Below are 13,227 nucleotides of genomic sequence, written 5' to 3' on the forward strand. Positions count from 1 at the left end.
TGTCTTCCGAACGCCATATTCTATAGACATGGGAATTACAGCATTCGGTACTGCTTAAAGTCTGTTATAGTCACTAACTAAAGGAGGCGGTACCTCAGATCCACATACCCTTCTGGAAAAAAAAAATGTATCTAAGAAACCATAAACCCTGTATAATAAATTTTATCACTGTATAGTACGACTCCAGTAAGAGCATTTTTAAACTATGGTACTCCAGACTACAGTCCCGCTCCGAAAAAATCTTTTTAGTCGTTTCTTTAGATCTCCAGAGTTATTCGAAGAATTGGAGTGTGATTTCAATCGCTTAGTACTACTCAGTAATTAATGGGCAGCTTACTTAAAACTGGGTGCCCGAACTATTTCTTTTTGTATCATTACATGCGAGATGAAGGAGAAACAAGAGAGTAACATTTACGACTTTTCCTTTATATCTCCTCAACTACTACGGCTAGGAATGATATTTCATCTTTGAGTAGTACTGCCAACATTCACTGGCAGGGAGTGAATATTAAAGTTTCCCACGCCCTTTTCTATACAGAATGTTCAATTTTTTGACCTCTTCTGAAAAAAAATCTCCAATATTAAGCTTATCGGAGCTTTTCATGTAGTGTTCAGTCACGCACATCCACGGTCTAGACTTCAACATTTCTTTTTATACTGAAAAAGTAATAATTCTATGACCCTCGGGACTAAACCGACTTTCAGCTTTTGAGCTGATCTATTAGTCCACTGAAAATTAGGCGACTCTTTGCTACTTTTGCCTCATTACATCAGGAGCGTAGAAATATTTTCACCTATCTTTCCAAATCTTCCTTACAAAATTTCTTATATTAACGGTCACGAGGTTCACTTATTTACAACTAAGAAATATACAAAGCGCGCACTAGACTCCAAAACATACTGTTTCTGAGTTGTAAATGTTTCCAAAATAGAGCTCCTAGTAAATATTAGAATTTATTATTATTATTTCCAGTGTTGGGAAGTAACGTAACGCAAGTAACGCGTTACTTGTAACGCGTTACTTTTAAGTAACGTTTCCTAGTAACGCGTTACATTTTTTCCAAAGTAACTGTAACGGTAACGCGTTACAAATTTTTAAGTAACGTACATAGTTTGCGTTACTTTTTTCGCGTTACATTTCGGATGAGTAACTACAATATATGTATATTTTTTTTCGGAAACAAATGTTTCTTTCCTGTAAGTGAATTTCTCAGAATGAAACAATCGAGCATGAACTACGTATGTCAGTGACCGACAGTCACAGACACACAGAGAAACAGATAAATTTGTAGTGCCACTTGCTGTTTTTTGAAGATGAGGACAGCCTTTGGGAAATCACGTGTACTGATTGCAAGCACCTGGAAGATTTTGTCGTAGATTTTGACAGCTCCAAATCAATGCATTCAGTGAGTGAACTAGGAGTGCAATAATACCGGTAGTCTATTTTACTTTAATTAGTGTTGTTTTTATAAAGATGGAGAACGAAAATATTTTGCTGTTCGAATATTTGAAAGAATACTTTTTTCTTAAGAGCTGAGAATGATGGTGGACAGAATTTAAAAGTAAAGTGTCTGAAGTGCCCCGGCGGAAAATATTTAACAACAACTAGGGTGCCATAATTAACGATTTACAGTAAGGGGTTAATATGAATAAACTGTTTTGATGAGCAGACTTACTTTATTACTAGACAATAGTTTGCTGATGATATGTAATATTGGAGTGCTTTCAGATCAGTTTGCTTATCCTAGAGTCCCGTTGATTATAGAGTAGTGTAATGTTTCTCTATATTCTTTATTTTTAATTTTACATAACAACATTATTATTATTATATAATTAGTTTAGCAGAACAATTATAAGCAACTATTTTTTCTAACGCATAGGGATGAGTACGAGTCAAGCTAAAATTCGACTCGACTCGAATTCAAGACGAGTTTCGAGTCAAGTCAAGGGTAATGTCCTCGAGTCGAATTCCGAGCCGATTCAGTTTTTTTGCGTCGAGTTTCGAGTCCAGTCGAGTTTGATAAATGGCTCGTTCGTTTTAAGTCGTCTTGAAATCATGGCCTGATTACACTGGAAAACGAAAGCCATGAGAAATGTAAGCTAAACAGTAATATGGAATACTTTTAGTGTTGCTCACGAGATGGGACACTACTTGCATCTCGTCTCGTCTCGATAACGAGAACACAAGTGATTTTTTTATAAGAAGCTCAGCTCGGCTCGGCTCAACCGAGAAGATGGCTCGAGCTGGCTCGGCTTGGTAGGGATGAGCCATTTACTCGGTTCGGCTCTATGAGCCGAGGGCTCTAGCCGAGTCGGATGAGCTGTTGGCTGGGCTTATTTCTCGGTTCTGGCCGATAGTCAATGAGTTGAGAGCCGAGTTGCTCGAGTCGTTGACAATTCTAAACCCGGGCCGAGCAGTTTTGAAGATATTTGGCCAGTCCCCTATAACTTTTAACAGTGTTCGGCTCGAGCCCGAATATTCAACATAGACCCTCAACCCAAATTCAGAAGCTCGTGAACAATGTCTTTGACTCCTAGACTTCACGACTACCGAGGTTGGCAATCAACTATCTTTTTAGTATTCAAATACAAACCGCCTACCTTGCTTTTTATATACAGTGTTATTATAATTATTATTATTATTATTATTATTAATAATAATAATAATAATAATAATAATAATAATAATAATAATAATAATAATAATAATAATAATAATAATAATAATAATAATAGCGGTAGTAATAGTAGTACGGAAAATTGAAGTCATAATTTTTTTCACATTTTTAAAGTTTCGGACCTAAAAGTAACGCGTTAATAACGCATTACTTTCGAAGTAAAGTAACAGTTACTTTTTGGGGGCAAGTAACGCGTTACATTTTAAGAGAAAGTAAAGTAACCTGTAACGCGTTACATTTTTACAAGTAACTTACCCAACACTGATTATTTCTTAATACATCATTGAATTAAAGTTATACATTCGAGAATACGTAGCGTGGCACTGAACGAACATTTTACTTCTAGAATAGCGGTTTGCAACGAGTTCTCCGGTTCAGTGATATAGTCATAGTCCTAATAACTGAAAAGCACTTTTCTATGCATTCACTACTACTACACTAAAACATGCTTCTTTAAAAGACGCAGCTGTGACTAAGACGAAGTATGAGAAGTAAGCTATATGACAGGCGAGAAAGTAACCTTAATACAAAACATCTTGAGGTAGTTTTTTTGCTGAATATTGCATATACTTCTGCCAACAGTAATAATAAAACTTGGTTAACATTAATGGTTTGAATTTGTTCAATTTCACTTTTCCCATGATTTATACTAAAAAAAGGGGATGCAATTACCTTTATTTCTTTTAACTGCTAATTCGTGTCGTAAAAAAACATTTAAATCACAAACAGTACCGCAAAATCTACTTTTTAACATAAAGATTTAAAATCTAAATTTTGCACAAAAAAGTAGTACCATTTACAAAACGGAATTGTTTCTGTTGAAAATGCGGTATGTCAGAAATTACACGAAATTCAATGATTTTTTGTTATGACCAAATGGTTGGATTCCGGTCTTAGCACGAGAGTCCGGAACAAATTCTCGGTGAGAATATATGTGATTTCGATCCCATTTTAAACTATAGGTTCACGTCTCACATCACATCTATGTGTTGAATGCAGAAGTCCAAAATAACTAATTTTCAACAAACAAACAGCAAACTAACACTACATTAGTACACTGAGTGCACACTGAATTGCGACCACCCCTCCATGCAAGAAAGTGTGGCCAGGAGCCGAGCTAATTACATGATTACCCCGACTGGTAGTATTGCAGAGAAAGAATACACTTGAAGCCACATGTTGACAGACAACACGCTGTTATAATGGGAGGTGGGCAGGATTTATCCGCATTTTAATAGGGCATGATTGTGGGTACCCGAGCAATAGGTGTGTCAATAACTCAGACAACAATACTTGTCGGATGCACCCGTTCCTGTGTAGCGTAGGTGTACAAGGAGAGGGAAGAAAGAGCAAGTGTCTCCAAGAGATGGAACTACGGGGCCTACAGAAGTTCAAAACGTGGGGTGAGCGTTGCGTCAAACAGCTCATGACAGCCAAACGAACAATTAGTGTTCGAGAATTTCGTGACAAATACAATGGTGCATGCACAACACCCATATTCCACGCAACTATACGACGTACACTGGCACGCATGCAATTCCACAGCAGACGACACACTCGTCACCGTCGACTTTGTTGCGCTCGGGTACAGGAACACGCTAATTGGATCATGGTTGATTGGAGAAGGGTGTGTTGGTTCGATAAATCACGGTTTGGCTACTCCTCTCGGACGGAGGTGTGACGCCAAGAGCACAAAGCTATGGATCCCTCGTGCATGGTGTGTACTGCACAGGCAAGTGAGTGTGTCTGTATGGTATGGGGATGCTTCTGTTGGCATGGACTGGAAACGTTGGTGTGTATGGACCACAGCGAGATATCCGTGGTGTATCTGCAGGTGTTAGAGAATCGCGTACGCCCTACGAAGACGGCATTTTCTAGGACGACAATGCACGGTGCCACCAAAACAGGACTCTACTTGCTTGGCTTAAGGAAGATTCCACGGAGCTGCAGCATATGAATTGGCCCCCTAAGTCTCCGGATCTTAATCCTATGGAACATTTATGGAATGTTACGGAACGAGCTCTTCGCACCATGACTCCTGCACCAACATCTGTGGGCTCATTGTGAAATGCCATTAGAATTATAATGTGTCAGATCCTCGTGAAAACACATCAGAACTACCAGAATCAATTCCATGCCGTGTCCAAACCATCCTCTGAGCAAAAGGTGGACTAACAAAGGTAGGTAGTCGCAATTCAATGAGCACTCAGTGTAAATAATAAACAGTAATTAAGAAAATATGATTAACTTACCCAGAGAATGAATTCTTCTGTGTGCTTTGGCAAAGCGTTTCCTGCTGTTTTACCTTCGAACAAGAGCAGGAACTACTAGATTTCCCATTAACATTACTTCCGCCCGATCCTAAACTATCATTGGCATCATCATTAGAGTTTTCTAACAGCAAATGCTTTTGTTTTGATTCTTCCTCACAGACTTGTCTCTCACTTCCTGTCGGTAAAGCGGAAGACTTGACTTCTTCAGTATTTATTCTGCATCCGCATATGTGATTACTGGGTCCCTTGTTTTCTGACAATGTTTGCGATAATTCACATCTTCCCGATTGTAATGTATGGAAGTTATTTCTAGCAATCTGAAAAAATTCCAATCTTTCCTCATTAAAATGTTGGCATTTCAACTTGGATGGAGATATAGGGCAACTTATTTTATTGCCTATAGGACTTTGAAACACTGCATTATCTGAAATTTCGGGACATATTATGATATCTTCTTTATTGTCACGCTGTGCAGGCAAATAAAAAGGCACAATTGTTTTATAAGAGCTGGAAGATGTTAGAGAATTTTCGTTATCACAAAATTTAGATATATTTTGTGTTCTCGCTGATGGTGCTGTTTGTGGCATATCAAAATATGAACAAGCAGACTGAGACAACATATAAGGATCACTTTTCACGTCCTTAATCTTCAACAAATCACTTTCCTTACATGAACTCAGAAGTTTATTTAAACGCGACTGCGCATTCATTGCATGCTCAAAATCAAAGTCATCTGTGTTTTCTACTTTAGAATTACTCAACTTTCTGGTACTCTCAAAAGGATGATGAGAGATCTTGTTATAATAAATTGGTCTATACACATCAGCTGATACATCTGTAGAGTTATTGTTTACGGTGTGACATGTTACAGCTTTAGTTTGATGTGATGAATGCGTCTCTGTATCGGAATGCGTAGGATCAGTATCTGACAAACCTGCCAAATTCAAGCGTGGCACTATGGGTTTCTTCGTATCTTTATTCCGTGAAGATATAGGTGTGGATGTGTGTGTTGGTTCTCCGTAATCAGAGATATGAGACAATGATGAATTTAACGATGTCCCTTCCTTTTTTCCTTGCCATTTTGTACTACTTGAACTGCTATACTCTGAGGCGCTTTTGCTAAGACCGTTTTCAAAACATACGACTTCTTTAGCCGAAGTATTTGAAGGTAAACCATCTGTTTTTCTACATATATTTTCGTAAACTGTAGTCGGTTTGTTACAGAAATTAAATATCTTGTTTGTTTTGCACCTCAAATTTTTCGATTCTTCATTTCTGGTAACATTAATTTCAGAGCCGTTCTCTCCATTTTGATGTTGTCGTGTTGAATTGCTCTCACACTTATTGTGCTTTTGGTTTAGTTTTGTTTCAGATCTATCAGGTTCATTGGATATTCCTTTAGAAAAATTATTCGTAGATTGAGCGTGAATTTGTTCTGCACAAAACGAGTCATTAGAGTGCTGTAAAATCTGACTTTTGGATTCCAAACTGTCCTTTTCAGAAGTGTCAAGTTTTCGATTCAGTTCAGAACATCCGTAACAATCGGGCTCCAGTGAGTCAACAAGCGGTAGGGATTCCTGCCAGCGTTTCACCTGCACAAATGTTAATACATATAAATTATTATAAAAGAACATAACAATTACTAAAAATCTTCCATACAACAAGTTTTCAGTTAAAATCTTTACTTGAACAAAGGAATAGGCTTCTGACATATTAGAAGTAAATCTTTTTGTAGAACCTGAACAACAGAAAAGATAAGTGTTGGGTTGCTTTTGTAATCTCAAACAAATTAATGAATATTTCCAACAACTTGTAAATAGGTGCTTAGATGTATAATTTAACTAGCTTATTTAAACATGTGCTTCTACCCATACAAGTATTTACAATCACTAAATTTATGAAACTTAAGAGTCTTCTTGCTCTAACAATCAGTAATTTCAACATATATTTGGTCCTTCACCAACCTTTAAAATCGCTCTTAAAAAATACAATGTAAATTGTTTATAACTAAGCCACCAACCTAACAAAAGAATAACGGAATCTCGTTCAACACTTTGCCCGATTATTTAACCAACATTATTCCGGTAACTTCCATCATTAAAAGGTGAAATTTGATTTATTTTCGCATTACTAAGAAAAAAAAAATAGCAAGTTTAAGTGCAAGAAAATACAATAGACCCCAGCAATTAATGTGGTACGAGTAGGCTGGATCTGTGGTTCTCAACCTTTTTTGACTGACGACACACTTCACTGAAAGTTCAAGACATCGCGACACATTTGTTTGATATTAATAATAATAATAATAATAATAATAATAATAATAGTGTAACCCTATAAGTTTTTATAATGTAATGACTACGTATTGAACATATTGCTGCCGTTGGAGGCGTTGACTGGTACAGTCTGTCTCAAAGTTGATTTCAACTAATTACACAGGCCTACAGAAAAAAAAAATTTCTTGGTGCCTAAAATTTTAGAGCTGATATTAACTATGTGTGGGGCGCTGAATCCAATAATGTAAGCAGTTTTTTTCTATCAGCTCTACTTTGGTAGATACAGGCTACTGTACCAGTAGTGTTATTTACGTTACAATGTATGTGGAAGAAATATTACAATCCAAAATAAATATGTAAATTATAAATGATGTAACCACTATTTCTGCATGCTTCTTGCAATAGTATACAAAATAAGCAAAAGAAATACAAATATTCTCGTAATAACAAGTTTGAATATGATCTTATAAACTCTGCAACTCAAATAAATCCTACTGTGCTCTATAGAGATTTCTATTTGGAAGAACGGCGCTCTTTTCTCATTAGTGCTGCTATCTGTCGGTACTAAACGGAAACTAGTCATATAGTAGTTCCAGGAACGTCCACTAGATTGCATTGGTATTCTACTTGGCTAGTGGATCGTAGTTGTTGTCTTGCAGGTGGAGTGACATGTTGGAACATGTGAGTTTTGTTCTGAAATCATAACTTGTATCGCGTATACTAAGGCTTTATATTTAACATCCGTGTTAGTGGCCTGAACATAAAATGAGTTCAAGTCGAAGAAGTTGTGTTAACCATCCTGATGTGTTTTGCTACATATGTGGTGAGTACACATTTAAAGACAATAGAAAACATATCAGTGACTTTGTAAAAAAAAAGCATATCATGCATATTTTGGTGTACGCCTAGGGGACCAAGATAAAACGTGGGCTCCACATATTGTGTGTAAAATGTGTACTGAACACTTGCGACAGTGGACAACTGGAAAAAGAAAAAGTCTTAAGTTTGGTGTTCCAATGGTTTGGAGGGAACCCACAAACCATGTTGATGACTGTTATTTCTGCCTGGTAAATGTTACGGGTATGAATAGAAATAACCGGAACAAGTGGACATATCCTGATCTGCCTTCAGCAAGACGTCCAGTTGTTCATTCCGATGAAATACCAATCCCAACGTTTCACCACTTGCCAGAGCTTTGTGAGACTGAAAACGAACGTAGTGAACATTCTTGTGACATGGATGATGGAAGTGACAGTGATTATGAGGGAATGTCAACAATTCCTCAACAGTTTAATCAAGATGAGCTAAATGATCTAATTAGGGACCTTAATCTTTCAAAAGAATCGTCTGAATTACTTGCTTCCAGATTGAAGGAGAAAAACGTACTAGAACAAGGAACTAAAATCACATTCTACCGAACAAGGGAAAAGGAGTTTTTACCATTTTTCACTGAAGATACAAATCTCGTATTCTGTCACGATGTTAGAGGTCTCCTAGAACACATGGGTCTTCCAGAATACAATCCAGATGATTGGCGCCTGTTTATTGATAGCTCCAAGCGAAGTTTAAAATGCGTCCTTCTACACAATGGCAATAAATATGGCTCAATTCCAATCGCTCATTCAACACGACTGAAAGAAGAATATGAAGCAATTGCTTTGGTTATGGAAAAAATTAAATATCAGGACCATCAGTGGGTGATTTGTGTGGATTTAAAGATGGTGAACTTTCTTCTTGGACAGCAAAGTGGCTACACAAAATATCCTTGTTTTCTATGTCTGTGGGATAGCAGAGACAAAGCAAACCATTGGTCAAAAAAAGAGTGGCCGCAGAGAGACGACATGGTTGTTGGTAAGAAAAATATTATTAACATGCCTTTTGTTGAGTGTGACAAAATCATTTTGCCACCTCTACATCTCAAGCTCGGTTTGATGAAGCAGTTTGTAAAGGCGCTAAATAAGGACGGGCCGTGCTTTGCTTACATGGGAAACAAGCTACCTCAGATCAGCACAGAAAAATTAAAAGCTGGAATATTTGATGGTCCCCAAATAAGACAACTCATGAAAGATCCGGCTTTCGTGGAGTCCATGAATGAGACTGAACGTAGAGCTTGGACCTCATTTGTAGAAGTTATCAAGAATTTCCTTGGCAATAATAAAGCTGATAACTATGTTGAGCTAGTGAACCAGATGCTTAATGCATTCCAAAAACTTGGATGTAATATGAGTATCAAAATTCATTACCTGCACAGCCATTTGGACCGTTTCCCAGACAACGTAGGCAGTCTGAGTGAAGAACAAGGTGAAAGATTTCACCAAGATATTAAAACAATGGAGGACCGCTACCAGGGAAGATGGGATGCCCATATGATGGCAGATTACTGCTGGAACCTAAAAAGAGACTGTGCAAAGAAACATTCAAGGATGTCACGAAAACGAAGCTTCCGAAGTGTTGAATAGATCGTTTTGAACAAATTATTTGATTTTTTATTCATAAAAACTATTATAAAATGTAGTTACAGAGTTATTATGTACTTGATGTTAGTGTTTATATGGTTTTCATTATTTTCAAAGTGTTCCAAATAACAGATTTAAATGTCATAGTTTTCTTTTCACTTACAGTAAAACAGCACCTATGCAATTTTCAACGTTGTAGCAGGTCAGTCTTGCAATTCCTATATCTCAAAAACTAAAGCTGTTAGGGGAAAACTAACGCCATATTTGGATTCAGCGTCCCAATTCTACTTCAAATCAGCTAAGAAACACCCGGCACCAAAACCACTGTAAACCAGTGTTATTATTAAATTCGTCATGATTTTTATATCCTAAAATTTCGCGATACCCCCTACGGGACTGCGTGACACATGTGTCGCGACATACTGGTTGAGGACCGCTGGACTGGACAATAAAACAGCCATAATCCTGTAATTGCTCACTTCTTGTCTTACTTATACCAATAAAAACACACTCTTTATACCAAACCCGCTATTAATCGTATTTTTTGATGTCATAGTACAGGTCAGTACTTTATAGATGTTCGTTATGTACTGTACTGTACGTTTTAAGAATTTATAACAGAAAAAAGAAGTATAAAAATTTGTACATATTTCAAGATTAGTCCAACTTAATTGCAAGAAATATAAAATGATACTATAAAGTATGAATATATACAATTTGATATAAACAAAACACTAACGTAAAACGTAGGGCTAACCACAGTATTTTTTTTTTTTTTTTTTTTAATATTCAAACTTACTTTATTGTTCACTGATCAATGATTACAGAAATGTGAAAAAGCAGGCCTAAGATAAAAAGAGTCAAAACGTATAGTCTTTACCCTTTGATAAAGTTCATCATAGATGATTGTTTCTCCTTGGCGAAATCCCATTTTTATGAGGGCGTTAAAAATCATATAGATTGTTCAAAAAATATTCCATATTTTATTACGATTTTTTTTAACTAGGCTGAATAGTCAAGAGTTTTCTAAACATTAAAATTTAAAAAATTATATTATTCACTACTATGATCATACAGTCATATTAAAAAAAAAAAAAATTAAGTGAAAACTGGTCTCTGGAAACTCTCTACTTGTATCTGTAGGAATAGTTATAACATAGATACAGAACTTCTAAAATACGAGGGCTACTCAAAAAGTTTCCGGATTGTTGTTCTAGTTTCGGTATTTGTGATGTAATCACGACGAAACTTGTAGTCCTTAGGTTGCCTAATTATGAAATTGACAAGTGTGAACAGATCATAACAGGCAATGTGCAAGTAATGTAGCTGAATGAAGGAGTGTGTGGTGATCATTTGGTACAATTTCACAGACCGAACAATGCGCAAATATCAAGTTCGTGTTCAAATCGGACAAAATCTGCTTCAGAGACTTCAATAGCCTTAAATAAATAAATAAATAAAAAATAAAATTAAAAAAAAAAAAAATTGAATGTTTGGCTCTTCCCAAAGCTAAAAATGGACCTTTTTCCGTTTCGCCAACGTAGAAGAGATCAAAACCAACGGGATGCTGAACTTCGAAATATGCCAAATGAGGACTTTCGTCGGTGTTTCCACCAATCGGAGGAGCGGTGTAACAAGTGTGCGTGTATTCCGAAGGTGCCAACTTTGAAGGCAATTAAGTAAATGTGTAATTATATTGTGATAATAAAAGAGCTACAATAGAATTCCGGGAACTTTTCGACTTCCCCTCGTATGCTGAATTAAGATAAAGAGCTTCTAAAAGACAAGAGGAAAGGGTGTTTAATTTTCTTTGAAGACTACTGTACGGTTGACTCAATTAGCGATTGGTATACGATGGTACTACCATTGACAACTTTTCAGTCAAAATATCTTCCTTCTGTTTACCATTTAAGCAATAGAGCAGAACATTCTCTATTTCTTCAAAAAAAGAGAAAGGAATATAAGCTATTCGGATGCCTTTAGCTTATAAATTAATGTATTTAAATTTACCCAGTTATTCCGAAATTATAGATAAACTGTACAAAATGAGATAGCGGATTGTATTATCTACTGCAAAGCTCTACCTTATACATGCATGTTTCAGACGAATTTAAGACATTCTCAACATAATTTCATATTTTTCTACACGTTTAAAACACACAACCATGAAATGTATTCTATATATTTGCAACAAGATTTCCAGAACTCAATTCGCAAAAGGATTGCAAACATAATCAAGGTTACAACAAATTTCTGTTCTCCACTGAAGTGACCTAATGATAACTATTGCATTATTATCCAAGTATATTTTATTTAAAAGTACATTAAATTAAGCTGGTATTTAATTTTTTTTTTATCTCAATAAACAGGTTATTGTTGCTGGGGCCGATGGCATGGTCCTATAAGCCGTCTCTTGAAGGTGAGTTAATGTGGTGGGGAACGTCCTGTACTGTGAGGGCTTACTTTGCAGATTGTCTGTGCCAGTGGCGCGTTTGGCGGGTAGGCACGAGCTTACCCAAAAAGTTTGAAAAATATACAAATGCTAAAAAATACAATAAAGAGTAAATATATCTCCACTATTTATATTAATGGTAGATAATTATTTAACAAACAGCATCAACCACTACTGTAAAAGTAATTTCCTACCGTCATTACTCAATCAAATGTGTATATGTATCCAGAGGCGAGGGAGTGGGCCTACCCAAATTAAAACCCTACAGTCGCCTCTGGTCTGGATTCAAGCCTCGGGCGTATTTCGGATCCCACGTTAATAGCAGACCCCGTCCTTCGTAACCACAATGTTGCGTAAGGACGCAAAATACAGAAACTCAAACTGACTGAATCTAAACTGATGATATTATTATTATTATTATTATTATGGTGGTGGTGGTGATGATGATGATGATGATGATAATAATAATAATAATAATAATAATAATAATAATAATAATAATAATAATAATAATAATTGGAATACCGAGAAAGCTAATTAGATTAATTAAGATATGTTTAAATGAATCCCAAAGTAAAGTCCGAGTAGGAAAATTTTTATACACGAGCTTTCACGTCGAAAATGGCCTGAAACAAGGAGATGCATTGTCGCCATTATTATTTAACTTCGTTCTGGAATACGCTATAAGGAAAATCAAAGATAGCAACCAGGGCCTACAGTTGAACGGTATTCACCAGGTTATGGCATATACTGATGATGTAAATTTAATAGGTGATGATAGGAGAACAATAGAAAGAAATGCAGAGATCTTATTAAACGCTTGCAGGGACATGGGTTTAGAAGTAAATGCAGAGAAAACTAAATACATGGAAGTGCGTCGGGTCCGGAATACAGCAAATTATGGATGCGTTAAAATATTAAATAATACTTTTGATAAAGTGGATAGTTTCAAATATCTAGGATCAATATTAACAGAGGAAAATCATATTCACGAAGAAATTAAATGTCGACTAAAAGCAGGGAATTCGTGTTACTATTCGGTTCAAAATTTCTTGTCGTCGCGAATTCGTCGAGGAATTTGAAGCTTAAAATATA

General features: G+C 36.2%; 1 protein-coding gene across 1 annotated transcript in view; it reads right to left on the reverse strand.

Annotated features, from left to right (window-relative positions):
* The window catches only part of LOC145690202 (uncharacterized), a 53,046-nt gene that overhangs the window by 20,761 nt on the left and 19,058 nt on the right, over positions 1–13,227 (reverse strand). Inside the window, exon 4 of the mRNA XM_081764863.1 lies at positions 4,931–6,543. Coding sequence (XP_081620989.1) covers positions 4,931–6,543 — 1,613 coding nt within the window. The remainder of the gene's footprint in view (positions 1–4,930; positions 6,544–13,227) is intronic.

The sequence above is a fragment of the Thermobia domestica genome, chromosome 7, assembly GCF_964235325.1.
Source record: "Thermobia domestica chromosome 7, izTheDome1.hap1.1, whole genome shotgun sequence".
Classification (NCBI taxonomy): domain Eukaryota; kingdom Metazoa; phylum Arthropoda; class Insecta; order Zygentoma; family Lepismatidae; genus Thermobia; species Thermobia domestica.